Genomic DNA, 22,267 nt, shown 5'->3' on the forward strand with positions numbered 1-22,267 from the left:
CTACTCAGAGATAAGATGAGAGGGCTATGTGAAGAGGTGTACAAGGTACACAAGTACAGAGAAGGATTTAAACCTTCCTTACCCTGATGCAGGCAGTCAGGTAGTTGAAAACGGTGGCTTTCAGCGTGAAGGACTCACCACGCACCACAGAGTAGGGCATGGTGAGCTCTACAAAGAAGGGCTGGAAGGCTCTGAGGGACACTGTTGGGGACAGGCCAAAGCCCGTGTCTGCCGAAGTGCAGAACGCGTTGGCTTTCCACTCAGTGATGGTGTCAGGGATGGTCACGTCTAGATTAGCATTTCCCTCAGAGCTGGTGGAACACAGAGAGCAAGGACAGAGGCATGATTTTTTATGGTGTTTTGGTGACTCTCTGTACCCCTTTTGGCCTACTGAACAGTACTGCCTGTGTGAACGATGGGGCACAGTATGTTTGTTATTGTAGGGCCACCCCACATCTTCTTCCAGACCCATGACCACTCCTTGGACTAACCTAACTACGGCTGAAGGTAATTCCATCTCAGAGGACTGCTGAGTGATCTCTGCAAACAATGGACTTTTTCGCATTGAAAAGGCTTGGCAAACGTGGGGATTCATGTTTTCATCTGATAAAGCCAGTTTTGTTAAAAAAGGAAGGAACTAGCCCAAGGTCCTCACCTTATAGATAGTAAACTCCAAATCCATGTTTCTGGGAAATACTTTCGGACTGTCTCCGTCAGCTCTTCAGGAGTGCTTGACGTGGCATAAAGTCTATCTGCTTGAATGCCTGAATGTGATGAGATGGAAAAAATATCAGCTATCCAAACAAGCAAGATCTATGTCAGCATCATGCTTTGGTCTGAGAAAGCAGCAATCTATGTAACAATGAGAAGCTGTGCTGGCAGCAGATGTTTGCTGTGGCTGTAGTAAGCACTGATACCAACAGCAGTGAAGTTTCAGGGTCAGGGCTTATTAGCAAGAGGGTAGCCTTCCATTATTTCCCACTGGTCTCCATCGAACCTCAAAGTTTGTGGGACAACACTTCACAAGGTTAAAACAAAGATGTTAGAGCAAAGAGCTATGTATGACCTTCTGTGCAAGCAGCTTTTTCCCTTTGAGGTACAGTCTTAATGTGACATCCTTCTCCATCTTATCAGGCCAACTAGCAATGGAACATTCCTCTCTTGCAGTGCTTTTTGTAGGGTCATTGTGACTCAGAAAACCACCTCCCTGACAAATGTATGGCATCCTCAAGAACTAGGCTGAGGATGCTCAAACTAAAAACGTGCAGTTGGAATTTGGGAGGGGTAAAAAAATACTTTTTGACTGAAATACAATTTTCACATGCAAAAATTATTCCTGATAAAATATTCTGAGTTTGGGATGAAATTTGGTAAAAAATGAGCTTTTTTTATACTTTGGTTTTGAACATCTGGGAAACAAAGATGGGGTAAGTGGGACTTGGTTTGCTTGGCTTTTACAAACAGAAAGAGAAATCCACCCAAACAGATAAAGAAGAAAATTTCTTAACTAAATTCTAGTTTTGGTCATCTTTACTTTGGCTAAATTAATTTCTATGTTCAGATAAAAATTGTGTAGCTAGCAAGTATACATACTATCTGTGCAATGGGCACCTCCAGAGTCTGAGGAGGACTCAGGGCACAAGTGAAAGATGCTATCAATCAGAGCTGTATCACATAGTTCCTAGTAAAAGTGACAGCTGGCTTGCTTGTATTTGCCTATCATAATATTTCAGTCTTCTTACTGTTGCCTATTTCAGTTTAAAATAATTAAAAAGCGTGTATCCTGCATCTTGTCAACTTGTGTCAAAAGTTTAAATTGTCTTAAAACTGGATGTGTACAAAAGCACAGGTTCTTGTGCCAAGGGAAAACTCTCTGAATCAGTTATCCAGCTAGAATAACTTAGATTTTCTAGGATATTTCCCTTAATATGAGACCCTGGAGGATGATAGGGCCAACTCTGTCGCCCAAACAGCTACAGTGTAAAAGTTGAGATAGCCCTTAGAAATAGGGTGAGTCCATTTCAGACTGGACTTCTGCCACATGCATCTTCCCATTCTAAGCCCCCAAAGTCTACCAACTTGTCACTGAAAATTTTGTCATCCACTTCATCTGGTTTTGACCATACGTAAAACTCGATGAGTCAATGAGGACAGACTGAAAATGGTATTGGAGACACCTTAAGTGATATCTGGGAAAAGAAGTCTACTGTAAAAGTCTAGTGAACACAGAATTCAGCAGCAGAATAAATATCCTCTGCTCTGCCAAAGTCTTTGAAAACTATCCAGTTTTGCTGACTTCTAATGTAGAGTTAACAAAGCTTGTCCGGACACCTTCAGAACCCAGCAAAAGAGGTAAGCCCCACACACATGTAGAAGCTGGCATCTGTGAAGCCACCACTTCAGTACTACTTCCAAGGATTTAGTCCACAACCCTAGCTCTTGTTGAAGTATTCACCCCAAAATAAAGACAGAATCTCTGTTCAGAACAGAGGTGATAACAAGACCCAGTTCCTTTACCACTTGTCCTCATTGAATGCATAGGTGCTCCAGACATGACTGATGTTGACTCAAGGCGGAGTCCTGCAGGCATGTAATTCTCAGTGCTGCAATACCAAGGTTTCCTCACCTTGGTATTTGTGAAAACCTTTAAACCCATTTCCTATGGGAGAGAAACCCAACATGTTTTTTTTGTTACTGATTCCTGTCAAGGTTTACACAGCAGACCTGACATTGGTATTTTACTGCCTCAAAAGGAGAGAAGCTGTTACTCTCTGTGGATTGGACCTTGAGATGATCCCCCCAACCTTGGGTCTGGGTGCCTGGATGGCTCAGAGAGACCAAAGGATAAATCTCCTCTGTTTCTAGGACACTGGTTCCAGTCCAATTCCAGCCAAGGGGTCAGGATGAGCCAAGGAGTACATATAGAGTTTTCTCTTTGGAAGGAAATGTCTGTGGCTATGATGCAGCTCAAGGACATATTGATTTATTTGGGGTAACTGTAATGGCACAGGATTATTTATCTCTTGTTAGAACCTCATTTCAAGCCAACCTCAAAACTTTTCCTGTAAGAAGAAAACTTTGAGACTGATCCCTTTCCCACCAAGTTGGGAGCAAAGCTGGCAAGACAGATGAAGTTTATGACTCTCATTGAACTTGCCTCTGGATAAAAATTAGTGTCAGATCATTCAGATTCACAAACCCTTCCCTTGTTATATTGCATCATGCCACAGAAGACTTAAGCATTCTCTGTCCTTCCCCCACTCCACTCCCTAACCATGCAAGAGGGCTATACCTTTAGGATGCTGTAAGTGTCATCTTCATTCATCTCCACTACTGGAGAATAGGTGATCCCATTCAGAATTATCTTCTTCAAGGGGACACAATTCTCCAGAGGCTCCTCCAAGAGCATTTCTGGACCATAGTAATAGTCATGCAATTCCTTCACTGGCAGCAAGCTATACACCTAGGCAGAAAGAGCCAGGGTATTTGGTGTTTTCAATGTCCACTGTCACAAAACACAACTGAGGGAGTTGGATGCAATCATCCTAACAGTCGCGTCACCTGCACATACCTCTGCATTGCCATGGTCCTCCCTGTGGTGGGGGCAATGGGAATTTGGGAGTCAAAGAAGAGATTCAAATTTGGAAGTACTGCCCCTTTTGTTATGGACACCATGCTACCCCGGTTATTATGGCTCAAATATATAAAAAAATTACACTGGCCAGCCCAGCTGCAGCCTTTGTCCCTACTCTGGGATTGTCATTTGCTGCTTGGCATGAGGGGAATAAACTCTCTGACACTTCCAGACTCTACTCCAAGAAAATGAATCCGCAGCTGCAGAGAACCATCATCAAACACACATTACAGTTTGGCTCTGACCAAGAGAAGCATTCCCCTTGAAAGAACTTCCCAATTGCCATCCCTAAAGTCACATAAAATCACTAAGAAACAGCTGCTGCCCAGTTCTCAGCTTTTTTCCCACTGAAGAAAGACGAGAAACAGGACAGGGCAGCTTTCCTGTGTCATCACTGACAAGAGGGACTGCTCACTGTTTTTACCCCAGCACTGGGCTGCACTGCTCTGACCAGGCTCCAATTTGCTCCATGGACTAAGCACTTACAGAGTTGGGTGACAGGTCAGCTTCAGGCTTCATGAGGAGAACGCTCTTGTCCACAGCACGGACAGCACAGAGGGAGTTCGGGGAGGCTCTGAACAGCAAGTGAGCACCAGAGGAAGGCAGGCCTTCAGAAGGAGAGAAGCTCAAGTCCACCTGTAGCCACAGGAAAAGCTATGTCACAGATGCCCTACCCTTGCAGGACTTTTGCCTCCAGTTCAGTGCATCAGTTCCAGCCTTACAAAGCCCACATACGCTTGTACACACACACACATCCCCACACACGCCAACTCCCTCTGTGCTACTGCAGAGCTGGGTTTTCTTCCTGCAGTGCCAGAGGAATAAGCACTAACAGTTCTTGGCAACTTCAAGCATCACAATTGTTCATAAGACTTTTAAGCCAGTTTTGGGTTTTATGGCCAGTGTGAATGTGATGACATAATCCCACATAGTGGCTAGCTCTGTTCAGGCAGCTGGGCATGGTCTTGAACCAGGTCCAGTCTCTGTACTGCATCCAGATACTGTATGTGGTGAGAAAACAGGCTTGCAAAGACTTTGCTTAGCAGATTTTTGGTAACATGAGAAGCAGTGATGTCCTGAAGCAATATTGCAATATCTACTGGCTGGTAAAGATTCTGAAGAACTGGCCTGTTGGTTGAGACCTGCCAGACTTGTGTGCCTTCCCCAAAACCTAACTCACAACTCTAACAACTCCCTACCAACCCCTGTCGTGGAAGTTCTTGCTAGCAGAAGTTGTCATCACCATCTCACTTGATTTTGTAATAAGATGGCTGACCTGCATAAATCTTCCCTCTCCACAGCAGTACAAACCCTTCCCTAACATGCAATGATCAAAGCATCCTCAGAGTAAACATGTTCCCTGACAAAGCAGCATCAGCTGCCAGTCTTCTTCATGTTCCAACCAGACCACAGCATGCTTCTGCTGACATCTCCCATCTCTCCCAGGGTGGACTCATAATCTTGAGACTGCAAAAACAATATTCTTCAGGAAAAGGCAGAACAAGAGCTGTAACAAGCTTGCTACTAGAAAAACTGTCTAGCACAGAGATAGCCCAAAGTCTGTTCTATCTGGTCTGACAACAGCTTTGAATTCAGGCTGCTTTCAGAGAGGAAAGTAGTATCTAAGCATGTAAACCACTTTGGAACCTGGCTTGAACCCAGACCTTAATGCAGTGCATAATATGATCTTTAATATATGAAAAAAATTCAGGTGACCAAGCTCCTACAGTGACACCAGTCTCAATAACTCATTTAGCTTGGGTTTTAGCAGGACAAGGGACTGCCTTTAGCAGTGTCCTGTCTACTATTCTGAAGTCCTGATAGGAATTTTTGAGGTTGTTCTGTTCTTAGGGCTGCTCATATATCAATCTTCTTTTCTGCATAAGGAATAAGTGGGGATATAAGAGAAAAATGGTCCACATGCTCACAGAAAGAATGCTTTATTTTTCTGCACCCTTTCAGTCTCACCATTGCTACTGAAGCACCACTGCGCATTGCTCAACAGGTTCAGGCCAGGTTTATCTCCATTTACGTACAACAGAAATTAAAATTACAGAGATGAGATGTATGGGAGTTGAAAGATCTGATATAAGTATTAGCTTCGCCCACTGGATTGGGGCTTTGTGTGTTTTATTTTTGCTCTATGACAACACAAGCAGCCACCTGATTGCTGGAATGAGTTTGTGGGAAATGGAGTGAAATACATGGGTATGACATAAGACATGTGGCCTCCCTTTTTCTTACTCAGGACCATCTGAGTTGCTGTGACTAGTTGCTAAGAGGAGTTTTATCAGTGTAGTCCCTGGTAGCACCTTTTTTCCAACCAATGGTCTCCTCCAAGCTAGCACAAACCAGTAAGCAGTGAAGCTACATAGAACAATTCATAGGTGGCTTGTCCAGTGTTGGCAAATCTAAATAAATGGGCTTAGCCAGGCTACATTTAAATATATGAGCTTGACCATGCTGCAGTCTGATGGCTGCTCCCTCAAGAAGTGGACACTTACCTTATTGATGAAACACTTTTCTATGTTGAACTTGGTTGAATCAGCAATCACCTCCCTGCTGGGGGAAGTGGTGTAGACGAGCATTTGGGCCACTGGAGCAATATCAGCTTGTATAGGCAGCTGTAGCAAGAAGATCCCATTGGCTGGGAAACAAAATGAACAAAACATTAAGGTACAGGAAACCTGCTCTTGGTTTCTTCTTCATGCTGAACATCATCCTAGCCATGATGAAGCTCCAGCCTCCAAGTGGGATGAACTGGTGCTCACAGAGATGCGTAAGTCTTGCTGTCTGACTGAGGAGTGTTTCAAGTCCTGTTTTCCCGTGAATAAACATGCTGAATTTTGGTTCAGCTTCTAAAAACAGACCATCAACCTGTGTCTTCTAGGAGCACTGGAGCCCCAGAAATGCAATGTCAGAAGACAGCTGGCACAGGGCATTAGAGCAAATCTGTGCAAAGCATAAATAAAGGCAGAGAAAAGAAAGCTCAAATTCTGCCCATATCTTAGAGGACATGGAGATGTGGATGCCTACTCTGTTGGGTTTGCGTGGCAAGGGTTTGGTAGCAGGGGGGCTACAGGGGTGGCTTCTGTGAGAAGCTGCTAGAAGCTTCCCCTGTGTCTGATAGAGCCAATGCCAGCCGGCTCTAAGACGGGCCCACCGCTGACCAAGGCCAAGCCAATCAGCACCTCTGTGATAACATATTTAAGAAGAAGAAAAACACTTAGAGAGAGAGAGCTTTTGCAGCCGGAGGGAGGAGTGAGAAGATGTAAGAAACTCTGCAGACACCAAGGTCAGTGCAGATGGAGGGGGAGGAGGAGCTCCAGGCGCCGGAGCAGAGATCCCCCTGCAGCCCATGGTGAAGACCATGGTGAAGCAGGCTGTCCCCCTGCAGCCCATGGAGGAAGGATGAGGGGGTGTAGAGATTCCACCTGCAGCCTGTGGAGGACCCCACGCTGGAGCAGGTGGAGGCACCTGAAGGAGGCTGCAGCCCGTGGGAAGCCCACGCTGGAGCAAGTTCCTGGCCGGACTGGTAGACCCGTGAAGAGGGGAGCCCACGCCAGGGCAGGTTTGCTGGCAGGACTTGTGACCCCGTGGGGGACCCCATGCTGGAGCAGTTTGCTCCTGAGGGTCTGCACCCCGTGAGGGGGACTCCATGCTGGAGCAGGGGAACGATGAGAGGAGTCCTCCCCCTGAGGATGAAGAAGCGGCAGAAACACCGTGAGATGAACTGACCGTAACCCCCACTCCCCGTCCCCCTGTGCCGCTGAGGAGGGGGAAGGTTGAAGCCGGGAGTGAATTTGAGCCCGGGAAGATGGGAGGGGTGGGGGGAAGTGTTTTAAGAGTTGATTTTATTTTCTCATTCCTCTATTCTGTTTTGCCTAGTAATAAATCAGATGAATTCCCTCTCTAAGTTCGGTCTGTTTTGCTCGTGACAACAACTAGCGAGTGATCTCTCCCTGTCCTTATCTCGACCTACAAGCATTTCGTTATGCCTTTTCTCCCCTGTTTAGTGAATGAGGGGAGTGAGAGAGCGGCTCTGGTGGGCACCTGGCCTCCAGCCAGGGTCAACCCACCACACCTACATTTATATGGAAGCAGCCTGTATGTCCGCCACAGTTGCCTGGCCTCCCAGGACAGCGACAATTTGGCAAGGGAGAGGAACTCACCACTTTCCTGGTCCAAATCCAGAATGTGGGTGCCTGCTTGCTTAATGATTCCCTTGGCCATCACCTGAATGGAAAGAGAAACTCTGCTGTGATTGAGGTTATGCATGAGCCAAACCTTAAAGAGGGGGAACCTGAAAGTAGAGCAACTGAGCTGTATGTCCGCTGCTCACACCCTGCTCAGCTGCTCTGTGCCTCCCTGTAGTAGAATCCTTGTGCTCACCCAGGGGGCACTGGGACATCCTTACTCTTCTGCTCCTGACCCAGACCCTCCTTTTTGTGGGAAAAGAACATGGGAAGGATGACAGTAAAGTCCTTAAAGCCTGCTGCCACAAAGCACAATTTCCATCTCCAGCCCTGCTACAATTACCAGTGACAACCTTGCTGTATGGCAGGTGCAAGCTTACCAGGTAGTAAAAGACGATTTTCTTCTGTTCTCCTATGGCCTCTGGAGTAAGGATATAGTGCACCCGGACCTCTGTGGAGGACCCACAGCCGAGTGTCTCGGACTTGGGTTCAATTTTGAGGAAGCTATTACTAGGAGAGTAAAAGCGCTTTAGTGGGAGATAGCCTTCTTCATAATATGGAACAACCCAGGAACGGTCATAGCAGTAGGGGTGTACTTTATGAGTTGCCTGGAAAAGGAAAAAATACACACATAGATCCTTAAACACAGGTGGCTGAACTGAAGCCAAAATTCATAGCCTAGTATTAAAGGTTTGGTATGTTTTGTATTTAAGCAACAAGTTAGTCTACAAAAACAAAACAAAACAAAACAAACAAAAACAAAAACAAACAAAAAAACCCACCAACCAAAAAACCACCAAACTATGAGTTTGGAAGATGCAAGACAGGGTGGTGGTATCCTTAACAAATCATTGGGAATTCTCTCACTCCCAGAGAAGCTAGAGTTTGTCTCAAAAAAGCTGAATCATCAGATGTTTGTTTGCTATCAGTATCACCTCAAGGGCTCTTTACCCTAATACCTTGCCCTCTCTAATATCCTGTTAGTTTAAAGAGAAGAGAAGCTGATTTTCATTTTTCTTCCCATTATTGGTGCTGGAGAAGTGATAGTGCTGTTCAGTTCAGACATTACTAGTGCCAAGATCAAGCTATGGAAAAGGAGGAAAAGTCTCCACCTGACAATTCAAAACCTAAATTGAATAGAAATTTAGGAGCTGAGAGAGTCCAGGTCTTCACAAAAAAGAGAGCAAGGGGAAGATATTTCACATTTAGAAGGGTGCTAATTTCAAGTAGGCATTCCAAGTGCCTCACATGCCCTTATTTCCTTATCTTTCTCACTATACTTGGAAATTCTTGCCTTTTCTTTACCCTGCAAAATTCTGAAAACTTCAAGCACCTAGCGGTAGCTTCTAGATAATTTTTAATGGTTTTAATCTGTGACAAGAGAATTGTAGGGAGAAGAGCAAATATAATTCTAGACAATCCGCCCTATTCCATGGTGAGATATTATGAAATGTGCATATTACACACACATTGCATTTTCCACTAAGAAAAAGATGCTCAGCAGCACTTATTTTTTCCCAGATAAACAAATTCCACACCAGGGAGAGAATTTCTGTGAATGGTTCATACTCTTTTTCTCTTTAAGGCAGGGAAAAGAAAAAAAGGAAAAAATAAGGAGGACAGCTTAGAAACTCAAAATGCTAGATTAGACCCTGAGAGCTGCAGATTGCCTTAATTGACCACAAAGGATATTTATATGAGACACTTGGAAAATCATTTAAATGAAAAGACAGCAAAGCACTAGCAGTGCTCCACCACGGGAGTTAGATTCACCCTTGAAACAGATTTGTCTAGATAGGGCTGGTGATCCCTTGGAGCAGAGTGGACTATTATGTCCACTCGATGTTCCTTCTAACCCTATACTGCTATTGCCAAGCAGAAATGAAACACTTATAAGCTAAGTGCAATTATGACATGGCAACCTGGTTTGTTGTACGGCTATTTCCACCACACTGATGTCAAGGTTGGCACAAACAACCAGGAACAAGAAGCTAAGTGCTTTTGCATATATAGTAGAAACATCACATGTACTCCACTTCCATCCCTGTGGGTCACTTTATCACCTCCTCTGCCCATAGGACTCACCCTAATTCCAACAGAATCTAAGGACAGCATGGAAGTGTTCAGGGCAAACCGTGCCCTGCCCTTTTCATTTGTCGTGTAGTTGGTTTCCTGGCCTCCTTGAAAAGAAATCCTCACAATTTCATTGGCGATTGGAGCACCAGACCCATCCACTAGTTTCACCTGGAGGAGCAAAAACAGTACAGTACAGAAGGAGAGGAATGCCTGTCACCTGAACAGACTGATAGACCACCAAGCTAAGGACAGTGGGCTCATGTCAGACAAGAAAGCCTCCACTGCACTTTACATGTGCATCTGTCTCTCTCAGAGCGAGCTGCAAACTCTGAATCTTATTTCTTTGGCCCTTTCTTATCTCCACCTCTGGGTCAGAGGAGTGGATGTGGAGACTGACATGCAATCCCCTTAGGCTTTAGGTCTCCTATTAAACAGGAGAATGGAAAAACAGAATTTTACTTGACTGCAGATGCGCAAGGGCAGAGGGGTCAGCAGAATAAGGGCTATGCTCTCAGCTGCTGTTCCCTGGTTTGAGAGCATCAGAGGAGAGGAGGCCCACATGGATTAGCAGCACTAAGGTCCAGCATCTTTGCAGAGTGGGGCATCTATCTGTCCAGGAGGTTCAGAAGCATGATCATTTGGGACTCATGGAATGACATTCATAGAATCATAGAATCATAGAATGGTTTGGGTTGGAAGGGACCTCAAAGATCATCTAGTTCCAACCCCATGCCATGGGCAGGGACACCCTCCACTAGACCAGGTTGCCCAAAGCCTCATTCCATTCTCATGGTTTCCCTACCTGCCCAAAGAAGGGGATTCCAGGTTTGTAGTGGGAGTCTGAATTCTCAAAGGTGATTTTGCTAATGGTGGTTGTGATCTCAGAGAAGCTTGTTCCAGTCAACTCCACTCCTGCATGAAGAAGCATGAAGAATTAATTTGCCTCTGCCTGACCAGAATTACTTTTACTCCAGGTCAACCCTCCTTTGCTGTACAAGCAATTTTGTTGATGCTCTTGGCCTCCAGGTAGGAAAACTTTAGGATTCCAGAAAAGCAAGAGTCTGCTTTTCTCCCTCATTCCTTGGCAGGCCCCTCTGCTGGTCTCTCCTGGGTCTAATACATGGCTCTCTGATCCAGATGTTTCATACCTGTCTCCTCCTCTTTAATTTTAGCTTCCACATGGAGCTTATTCTTATATCCACTTCTCTTGAGCTGGAATAACTTGGTCTTTACCATTTCAGAAATGCAGCCGTAGTTGTCTGTCTGTTGGAGGAAAACAAACAAGACCATTATTGTCTCATTTATATAATGTTTATCCAACTTGATGAATCCATCACTGTGCGTTTCTCTGATCGGGAAGAGAAGCCCCTATCCTCACAGATCATTCCCTCTGTTGTTTTTATCAAAACTGGAAAAGCACATAAATAACTTGAAAAGGAGCATTTTGAAGTACTTGCAGCAACATCAGAGCAAAGAGTTTGCAACCCAGAGGATTTTTGTGTATGTGTGTGTGAAGTTTGAAATCCCAAACACTTGATACAGAAGCATTCAAGTGTATGCCACACAGGAACTGTTTGCCAGACATCAGGCACATTAGAATATAGCTGCTGACTTAATATGCCCAAGCCGCATGAGTGATACATAAACCAAAGCCTGTGTATGTGTAGAAAGATGACAACAGCTGGAAAAGTATTTCCAGAGCTTGCCACCTCTCTTCAGCATCTTCATGTATAAGGCAAGTCTCCACAGAAAAGGGAAAAGATGCCTGGAACAGAGGTTAGCACTGCTGTGCTCATATTTTAGCACAGATAACTACAGCAGTGGCAGAGGCAACTGTGGGGATCATACTGTAGCAGATCCCAAGGACCATAAGCACATCTTCTGCTTGCTTTCTTGTCCTGGCACATTTCCACAATTGCTATTACCCCAGCTTCTGTCAGTTAAGCTAGCACTGTTGCACCTGTCTTTGCTCTTATAGACTTGCCAGTCTGAAGAGTGAAAAAAGTGATTTTTTTTTCTGTCTATCTTAATGGCTGCTGCTATATCAATATTCATTTCCTTCTTGCTCAAACTGCATCACCTCTTCCCTGGTTTCTGCTCCTTTCCTGCTTCTAACACCAACTTCTGATCCCACACACTGTCTCGAGTGTAAGCCAACTCCAACTCTGCTCTCATTGCTCATGCTTTTTCTATCTCACTTCTCTCTTATACTCTCTACACTCCATCTGACTTTTTCTTTGTTTCTTTCATCTCTTCCTTCTCCATCAGCTTCTTGCCCTTACACACACCTTTCTTACTGCACAGACCTTCCCCCATTTTTACCTTTCACATTTCATCTTGCACCCAATCTTTTCTCCTTCTTCAGGCTTCCTTAAAATACATGGAGTCTCTCCCCTCTCCACACTCATGCTTGTAGATACTCTGTCAGAGCAAGCCTGTTCCATACAAAGCATGCTCAATAAATCATACTTTCTCCTATCACTCTACCTGCAAGAGTAATCATGACTCACCTGTCCAGAGAACTCATCACACACTGCTTTAGCCTCTTCACCGTAGCAGGTAGTGGCTGCATGTTCAAACTTTCGGCAGACACGGAAGCTCACGAGGCCAGGAACAGGCTTCCCAAATGTGTATCTACCAGCAGGGAGGATTGAAAGAAAAACAGAGGCATTAGGAATGTAAGATGGGTGGAGAAAAATTACTATCTCACCCCAAATGGAACCAGGACTCTTCCCTAGACCTGCCTCCAGGATACAGCAGGATCATCATAGGAAATAAAAAGCAGAAAGAAATTTGGTAACATTTTAGGATCAAGCTTGGCAATGGGGGAAGAAACACTGAATCTTACAGTCCTGACTGCATCCCTGGGAATAACACACAAGTCTTCAGAATTCATTTACCCTAATGCTGAGTTAGTTGAGAGTACCCCTCATCTTGGAGAACACGTTGCAAGCACCTACCCCAGAGCCCAGTTCTCATGGAACTGGTTTGAGTATGTATGGGTCTTTTAGCTTGTTCCTCAGCCTGAGCCCTGGCTCTGCCTGCAGGATGCGTGGAACATGCCACACAGAATCGAATCAGGTGGCCCAAAGGAAACAGGGCAACTGCATCACTTACAGTTTCCTCTCAGCAATGACAAGCAGAAGCCACAGTTAAAACATCAGTCCTAGGTAAACTTAACTGAAGCCCTCTTCCCTAGCACTACAGCTGGTCTTAAATCCTCTATGACTCAAAAAATATGAAAAAAAAAAAAAAAAATCCCCAAAACCAGCAGAGCAGTATGTTTCTACATGTTACATACAAAGTGCCCCAAGCAATAATTGCTGCCTTTTGTCTAATGGTAGACGTAGTCTGTTTGGTCCTGGGACCCTAAAATGATTGAGAAATATAATGAAGTATCATATCACAGTCTCCCAGCTGGAGTTTCATCAGCAGCTGAAGAAAAACCTGAAAACAAAAAGGACTTGAAAGAATGACACTTACAGACCACAAACTGTCACTTTCAGCTTCTCATCAAGAATGGTGATCGTCTTGGGCATTTTCACTGTGACTTCAAATTTTGGCAGCACTGCAGCAGAACCAAAGGAAAACAGTCTATGTAGTGGGGAATAACATAAGAATGAGACGTGAAGGCTGCTCAAACGCTATTCTTACAAATGACCTGGAACCCTTTTACATCTAAATCGTCAGATTTTAGAGGCTTCTGTCACCTGCACATTCCACTGAAGTCAGTGAAAACCACAGGCACTCAGCCAACCAGTGTGCCAGGTAAGGAGACAGGATTATTACACCAGCTATTAAAATACAGTAGCTTCCTAGATAACACATGGGTTATCAGTCCCACAGCAGTAGGATACAGTAAAATAGAGAGTTAAGTCAACAGAGGTCTCCCACAAACATACAGAGCTGGGACTGCAGCCTGGTCTCTGCATTTCCAAAGCATGTAGGTCTTACCAATGTGCAAAATAGGAAGACCTCATAGCCTCCTTCATGGCTTAGCACAGAGTGACATCACATCCAAACTCAGCCGCAGGAGGGGAAGTGGATGGTGACTGTCTTGGGACAATTGAAAGAGGTCAAAGGACTTCCAGACTCATCTTCCAGGACTCATCTCTGCTGCATGAGCCAGATCATGCCAGACCATGTCAAAAGGGCTGCAGCTGGCTCACTGGGGTGGGAGGCTATGTGGGTTGTGACCATGTGCAGGTGTGTATTGGGACACCATTTTCTAGCCAAGCAGGTGGAACTGGCTTAGAAAGACTACTGGAGAGAGATGAAGGCACTAAGGCATGATGTGAGCTACAGGCTTAGAGTGTGAGGGAGGAAAGGCAAGATCTGAACTTAAAGACAGCCCCAGCCTACACCAAAAGGTCAGGACTTTGGGCCTCAGGCAGGGGAGACCCAGCGTCATAGCATGACATTTAGCAGGTGTGCAGCCAACTGGAGATGAGCTGTGGCCTTAAATCACCTCTGAAAGGAGGTGACACTTGTGGACAGACTGATCCAATCAATCACACTTGTTCCTCCTGATGGGAGCCTTGCTGAGGTGGGCAGTCAGAAGAGCTGCGTTGTATGGCCTGAGACTTAGGGAGGAGTGGAGATAGGTCGCTCAAATCCTTCAGTCTTCACTCCTCAGAAGGGGATGATGCTTGGGAGGGAGAGGACACAGAGACATTTTTCCAGCCATGCTGGACATCCTAGTCAGATCTACCACCCTGTTCAATTAAGCTTTCACAGCCCACAGGACTAGCTGTTAGGAACTTGAAACTGCAGCAACAGTTACCATACTCCTCCACAGAGAAAGGATGCTGAATTGTCTTCCCAGAGGCCTTCTGTGCCACCACTGTGTAGGTCCCTTGCATAGGTTCAGAGGTGAGGTTGAAGAACAGCTGGATTAACCCCTGCTTTAACTCTGCCTTTGTCCACTGATACAGACGGTTTTTCTTTGGGTCCTACAGATAATGAGACCATAAGAAGATTGTGAGAATAGTGGGAGTCTGCAACGAGAACTAAAAAGCACTAGCAAAAGCAGTGAGGGGAGGCCCAGCCCAAGTGTTTCAGGAGGCTGCAGGGTAGGAGTGGGGGCCACTAGCAGAGTGCCCAGGGCTGGACAATAGAAGGAGCTGTAACCTGGGCCCAGAGTACATAGTTACCATCATACAAGATAAAGCTCTGTATATTCAAATTAATGTTATGGACCTGCTTAATAAAGAAAATAGACAAGAATCATCTTGAGGCAACTGGTAGTTATGCTGCTTAGGTTGAGGTGCGATAGATGTGAACATGAATGGAATGTTTGTACTTACCTCTATATAGACCAGTGGAAACTAGAAAGAGAAGGAAGGAAACAGCAATTTTAGAATGCACATTTAGACAGAGTGCAAGTAACACAGCCAAACGACCAGGGCTATGACTATATTTCAGGCAACAAGCTGATCACCCAACGGGATAAGGAAGAAAGTCCCCGGTATGGAGTAACAGAGCATTTTGAGGTACATCAGCAGGGGGGTGGAAATCCTTTGTCTTAGGCAGAAAAGTTAGCTGAAATTGCTAACTCTGTATGATCTGCAATACTAATAAGAGCAGATGTAGATTGTGATACTGGCAGATTTGCTCACTGCTGAGGTGTTTACACCAGCACCGTTCATTTGCAGCTTGTCAAACCGTTCCAAGAATGCAGAAGGCAGCCTTATGCAGAAATTTGAAGAACAGATCCTGTTAACAAGATCTGAGGTAACCCAGGAATTGCACAACTATCTCAGTGTACTGAGAGGTCTCCCCAAAAGACACTTCTTTCCTCCCTTTCCCCACATAGATGACGTAAGGCCAAATACCTAGGGAAAAAAGTATCATACTTACCACCTCGTCCAAGGGACGGAAGTCTTTATCCAGAGAAACAATTCTGAACAGGACTGATGGAGAAAGGCAGATAGTGAGGTTCCACAGTGCAGTCACCAACAGAAATCAGTTGCAAAAACAAATGGTAAAACAGAGAACAGAGCTGCTTTCTTCTAAAGAAATTTCATTCACTAGAAAGCTAAGTCATGCTAGAAGGTTACCCATGTAAGAAATTACATGAATAAGAGGATATTAAGAGCAAATCCATGGCAGTGTGAACATCTTGCTGATCATGGGCATCAGAATCTCATTAGTAGGGACCAAAGTTAAATTTAAGTTGCCTTTGTCTACTTTGCAAGGATACATTTTTATGTTGGAATTCACATGTGTATTCTAATTTTATTATAAGCAGTCTGACTACTTAGGAAGGATGAATGCAAGCAAATTACTTCAGCACTTGGCTGCAAGTTTGTGTTGGCTCTGGAGGGATAGAGAATTCAATGTCTCTTTTAGAACATTAGTTCCTGTCCAGGCCAAATTTAGGAATCAATAGTCTAGAAGAAATAAATGGCTTACATAGTTCTCTCTGTCTTCATTGAGCAAAATCAGCTGCCACTGTGAAAGCTATTTCATGACTTAGTCTGAATTTTGGCCCTGTTCTCTATAGGACAAATATCCAGTCTTTCTCTGATTTTAATGTGGACCCCAACTGCATGGACCACAACAACAGAGCCCCCAGTGACAGACAGAGTGTGTGCAGGTGTCCCAAGTACGTGCACATATCTTAAGATTCCCCAAATTGTTCCCACATGGAGCATTAAAAACATAAGTCTCAGCCATGAGGTTGCAGTTCTGACCCCCACTGAAAGCAGTCGACATCTGGCCAGCACAATCCAACAGTTTTAGTAGGAATTTTTCCTTCAAATGCAAATCTCCGCCCCTTTGCTGGTACCTGTCTGTCCTGGCTTGTAGATGGGTTTGTCTGTCTGGACGAAGACCAAGCTCTCAGAATTCTTGACCAACACAGATTTGCGGCTCCTGAACTGCAGTGTCGCCCCCTTCACCGTCACAGTGATAAACGTGACTGATGACTGGCTATTTGATTTTGGAAGCTGGAGAATAAGAAGGGAACTATGTTATGGACCACCGTTAAAGGCTTCCTGAACTGAACCGGCCTTCATGAAATAAAAGATCTAATATAATTCTAATGGACCCAACACAGAGGTGAGGGAAACTATAATCAGGAACAAGAGACTGATATTTGCTTGACCCATATTCCTACTCATTCCTCCTGCTGTGCAGTGATTGTGTAAGTATTGTGCAGCAAAGGAACTCCCTGCTCTGCCACCCAATTTTAAGAAATTCTTACTGCCCTGACCAAAACCTTTCTGTCCTTTTCCTTTTGACATTCACAAGGGCAATGGAATAATCTCCCTTCTCTTTCAGATAATGTCCCTAGTCTTTGCAGGACTTCAGCCCGTATCTGACAAATGCAGACATGGATGCCAACCTGCTGAGTGTCCTGAAGACCAGTTCTTCAGCCTTCAAGCCAAAGACGTAATCTGTGCTCTGAGCCAGATGACCAACTTTGCTAGTTGCCCATGACTTGTTATAGTCCCTGGGGCTATCAGTTACACTAAGCTATGAACTTCCTGCTTCACTCTGTTTTTTCAGACACAGGCAATCACAGCTCTATGTTCCCACATTAATTCAGTGTACTATATCCGCAAGGCAAAAAGTATCTGAGGTCCACAAGCTCTACCCCACTTTGAAGGCACTCAACTGACAATCTGTGGCAGTTGAAGGATGATGTGGAGAGCCATTTGAAGAAGCTGTTCACCAAACAGCCATCAGGAGTGTCAATAGTAAACCTACTTCTTTCTCCTGGCCCCTCCTCCTCCTGTCCTAGAGCAGGGCTGGCTTTCCAGGATTCAGCACTTCCCATTCAGGCAGCATGCTAAGGAGATCTCAGCAGTGAGAGGGTGTTGACGATGGACATGAACATACCTTTGGCCAAGAGGGAAGTGAATACCTACCTACACAGTGTTAACTCTGTTCATTACTACTCAGCGTCCTTACAGTTTACCCCTAGCACAAAGGATCATTCCACAAGGATGAGATACTCACAGAGAAAGGGATGCAGGTGAACACATCCTTCTCCGACACCACATCGTCAATCAGGCTCCTGTTTTCCCTTTCATACTCAAGTGTGGCACTCAGCGTCACAGACTCATTCAGGCTGGTCAGCTGAACACAGACTTTCTCAGGAGAATCAGTGTGTATCAGAAAGGGCAATAGCACCATATACTGCCTAGGAACAAGGGGGAAGGACAGGTCAGAGGAGCAGGAGCAGGTAACAGGAGCTGTACAGAAAAAGCAAATAAACCAATATCTGATGACTACAGCCTTCACTGTACAGGAAGAGAGATGCATTTTCTAGGAGTATAACAAGATTGCCAGCACTTCCTCTTGGGACCCTGAATAACACCCGTGGGGAAAAGTCAATTGTCACCTTTGCTAGACACTGCTAGTAGGATCCAGGATCTGCACAAGTGCCAGTATGTAGTGAATAAATGCCATTGACCACATGCTGCAAACCATCTCTACCACTACTCTCATTCCTCGCAGAGACCCAAAACTGCCACGGCGTGGTGCCAGATCTTAAACAAAAACACCAGAGCAAATTTCATTTTTTCAGTGCTCCCTTTTGGATGAGTGAGGAGTGGCTTCTGACAGGCATCCCCAGAGCAGTGAGCAGCTGGGAGAAGAGCCCTCAACACCTCAGCAGTAAGGTAGGGCATTATCTTTAGTGGTAGGAGAGGCTCTGACACTTTTATGTCCGTCAGTTGGTCTACAGGGAGAAAGCTCTGGCCCCTCAGATCCCAACCCTGCTGTCTGCTTACCCTGCATTTGATGAAAGTGCGGCAGCACAGCTTTGCTTTGCTAGGGAGGAAAAGATATTGCCAAAAAGCCCCTCACGTGCTGCTTATGCCATACACACATACACACATACACACAACACGCTCCCTTCACATACAAACAGGGCAAAAGGGGGTGAAGAACAGATGCAGCACAATATACCCTCTCAGACCTTAACAGTCACAGTCTTAAAGTGACACGTCACCCTGGGTGAGAAAGGAATTTTCATTCCATTGGCTGAGTTGAAAATTGTAAATTAAAAAATAAAGCCATTTCTGGTCTTGCCAGCTCTGATATTTGTTCTTTTTTTTCCCCTCATTATCAAACAAAAAACCTCTCCCATCTCCTGGGCATTTCAACCTGGGAGTAGGCTAGTCAACCCAAAATGAAACCTTCTGTTGTCTTTTCAAAGAAGTCTATCTCAAGAAAAACTTAATGTGTAAACAGTTATAAAAAGTTGCCTTTCAAAAGAACCAATTTTGTACAGAAAATTTTGTTGAAATCCTGTCAATTCACTGAAGCAGCAAAAGGTATTCTCATAGACCTTTCCTCTTTTGTCTTTTTCTTTTTTTTTTCTCTGAAGTTTTACTGATATCTCTGTTTCACAGACTGTCTTGGATCCCCCTGAAGCACTAGAGTTGCAGTTTGTAGAAGACACTTTACCCATCCCTGGTGTCTTTATTCCTGGGTAAAAGAAATTAGGCAGAAGATAAGAGACAAAGCAACAGACACAGGAATACAACCCAGGTCTCCTGCCTGCCCAGAGAACCCCCCTGCATAGCTTACGGCTCTATGGTGGGTGAGGTGTCTCCAGGAAGGAAGAAGAGGAGAAGGAGGAAGATGTTTGGTTTGCGGAGCAGCCCGTCCTTCCCCATGGTGCAGAGCAGGACGTGATGAGTCAAGCAGACACCCAGTCTGGTCCGATGCTGCCTGTACTGCTCTCAGAGCCAACCCCTTTATACTCTCCTCTGCAAACAGCCCAGGGGCTGGAGGAGATAAGGGCTGGGGGCCAGGACCCATTCGGAAACGGGGAGAGGCAGTAAGGAGGAGCTGGAACCAGCAGCTCTGATTCCGGGCAGAAGGCCAGGTGCTGGCAGGGAGAGGGAGGGGAGGCTGCCCAGCAGGCTGGAGCTGTCTGTCTTTTGAGTCAGGGCAGCAAGCAACAGAGGAGGAAAGGTGGTAGCTAAAGAAAAGGACCAACAGCAGAGGATAAGGGGAAGGCCTTCCTTTCCTCCCTGTATGGAGCTGGCTACAGTACTGGTCACGGAGGCGCAGGAGCAGTTTGATTTCCTTCAAACTGGGAGCAGGAGGTTGAGCTAGAGTTTGGCTGCACCTAACCTCCACTTCTGGGCAGGATCTGAAAATAGGGAACGCAAATTCTGTGAAAACCTTCCTCCTCCACCCACCCTGTTCTCTTGTGCACTCCATTCCTGGCCCCACCAGGGCTAATGCCAGGAAAAGGGGCCACAGAGTGGCTGGACAATCAAACTGTCCAAGATAATCTGACCTTCACCCTGACAGAAACAGGGACAGTGACATGATGGGGAGCTGCCAAAAGTTCAACCCATTAACAGCATGTAACACATTAACCAGTTCCCCAGAGCAGCAGCTGCCCTCGCACAGAACAGACGTGGCCTGGGTCTTGCTTTTCCTGTACTGTTTCTTGTTCCAGGGCAAGTTATTGGCACATCTAGATCAAATTATTGCTGTTTGATGGAGTCCTTCCTGGTTTCATTATGTGAAAATCCATGTAATGCACTGTGATGGGCGATGTTGTATCATAGAGGGAAATTTCTTTTTGACCATTGTCTTTACTGTACTTACCTTGATCTGCAGCAGGAGGATCAATAGCTCTGGTAATTATTACCCTTGCAAGTGGAAGTAGAATATCGGTCTTGTAGTCCTAACCCAAACTCCAAAGAATTGAGATCTGTGTTAGAGGATTTAAAGCATAATTTTCAGATTAAAAAGGCTGCAGGATAAAATTATCATCTGTCTGTCCCTCCCCTCTCTTGCTTGGTCACATTCCCAGTAGCAACTTTGGGCCCCAGCAGCCTAATTTCAAGGGTCTCTGCATGGCCCATGTGATTCAGCTTGTAGGTGGTGGCACAGACAAGGCAGTGGCAATGAGTTTTCCTTCTCTCTCCTGCCATTTCCATCTGCTGTGAGTACAACTGAGAAGGCCAACAGGCTTTCTAGAGGTTTTTGACTAGATTTTAAGTGTTTACCTCTAAACTCTTCAAGAAAACTCCTGCCAGGTGTTGGCCTATCCATGAGGAGAGTGCGTTTTAGGGATATCTTTCCTGGATTCTTCTCAGTGAATCTGAAGTTCTGTCATTTGGCATAGCTCAAAGGGACAGGTGCCCCAATTGTGCAAAAAGAGCATTACATATCCTGCATCTGAACCAAGACTCCCACTGCATTCATTGATAGCATTACAGAAGTGCTGGTTGGAAGGGAGCTCTGGAAGTTATCTAGTCCATCCTTTCACTTAAAGCAGGACTGCTGCCAATGCTGTCTGCCGTGACTTTGTTAAGTCAAATCTTGAACACTTCCAAGGATGGAGAACCTACCATTTCTCTGGTGACCTGTTCCAGTGTTGCACTAATCTCTGGTGAAGACGTCTTTCCCCATGTCCAACCTGAACTCCCCAAGCTGCAGTTGCAGCCATTGCCCCATGTTATATCTTCTGCCTCTACCAAGAAAGGTTATGTTCCGACATCCTTGTAACTGCCTTTCAAGTAATTGTAGGCAGCTATTTAATCACTCCAACCCCTTCTCGGTCAGACTAAACAAGCCCAGCTCACCCTATCACTCACTCCCTGTGGGTCATGTGCTCCATACTCTGACTAGTTCAGACCTTCATTCTACATGTTCCTCTTGAACTGGGGGTCAGGAGACCAGACACAGTGCAAGTGCAGCCTCAGAAATGCCATGGAGAATGAGGATTGTAACTTACCTCAATCTGCTAGCCATGCTCCTCCAGTATTCATTCATCACTGCTTACAGAGTTCATCCAAAAATAACTTACTTCCAAGAAAATACGTATGTATTAATCAGCTATATCAACATACTCTAGACAGAAGATTAAAAGCTCTGCCAAAGATATTTGTTCAACTGCATTTTGGCACCATGTGCATTGGGTGAAAGTAAAATCGGCAGCTGAAAATCCCTTCCCTTTGAAGAATGGTCAACTTTTGAGGCAAAATAATGTACTTATTTATTTTACATTTCCTGAGCATCTCCTTGGGATGAGAGTGAGAAGTCATGTTTGAAGAGCTATAAAGTAAAATAATCTAGCATGCACTGCACTGCAAAATCCTAGGGGAGGCAAAGCTTTTGTACTATTCACAAGGTAAACTAGGCAAGATCAGAGACATGCTCACTTCACCTACACACATCATGATAACATGAGAAGCTGTTTCTTCACTGGGGTTCTCAGCTAGGTCTCCTTCTGTAGATGCTACCACCATTTTGGCAAAGCAGGCAAAGTCTCCAGCATTATTTCACAGGGCCTAGCAACTTTCTAGGAGTCAGGGGAAGCATCTTCTTTTGATAGTTGAAAGGACTCTGGCACAGGCAAAATGACTCACCAAAAGTAACC

General features: G+C 45.1%; 1 protein-coding gene across 1 annotated transcript in view; it reads right to left on the bottom strand.

Moving 5' to 3' along the window:
- The window catches only part of A2M (alpha-2-macroglobulin), a 32,075-nt gene extending 12,453 nt beyond the window's left edge, over window positions 1–19,622 (bottom strand). The window contains exons 1-19 of the mRNA XM_054831723.1: window positions 19,450–19,622; window positions 17,872–18,055; window positions 16,697–16,856; window positions 15,766–15,818; window positions 15,213–15,233; window positions 14,690–14,858; window positions 13,390–13,474; window positions 12,417–12,540; window positions 11,055–11,169; window positions 10,709–10,818; window positions 9,916–10,074; window positions 8,211–8,438; window positions 7,807–7,870; window positions 6,139–6,281; window positions 4,121–4,270; window positions 3,293–3,463; window positions 2,518–2,659; window positions 656–764; window positions 83–311 (exon numbers count right to left, since the gene is read on the bottom strand). Of these exons, the coding sequence (XP_054687698.1) occupies window positions 83–311; window positions 656–764; window positions 2,518–2,659; window positions 3,293–3,463; window positions 4,121–4,270; window positions 6,139–6,281; window positions 7,807–7,870; window positions 8,211–8,438; window positions 9,916–10,074; window positions 10,709–10,818; window positions 11,055–11,169; window positions 12,417–12,540; window positions 13,390–13,474; window positions 14,690–14,858; window positions 15,213–15,233; window positions 15,766–15,818; window positions 16,697–16,856; window positions 17,872–18,055; window positions 19,450–19,538 (2,505 nt within the window). The 5' untranslated portion in view covers window positions 19,539–19,622. The remainder of the gene's footprint in view (window positions 1–82; window positions 312–655; window positions 765–2,517; window positions 2,660–3,292; window positions 3,464–4,120; window positions 4,271–6,138; window positions 6,282–7,806; window positions 7,871–8,210; window positions 8,439–9,915; window positions 10,075–10,708; window positions 10,819–11,054; window positions 11,170–12,416; window positions 12,541–13,389; window positions 13,475–14,689; window positions 14,859–15,212; window positions 15,234–15,765; window positions 15,819–16,696; window positions 16,857–17,871; window positions 18,056–19,449) is intronic.
- Window positions 19,623–22,267: the final 2,645 nt, after the last annotated feature.

The sequence above is a fragment of the Grus americana genome, chromosome 1 (genome assembly GCF_028858705.1).
Source record: "Grus americana isolate bGruAme1 chromosome 1, bGruAme1.mat, whole genome shotgun sequence".
NCBI lineage: Eukaryota > Metazoa > Chordata > Aves > Gruiformes > Gruidae > Grus > Grus americana.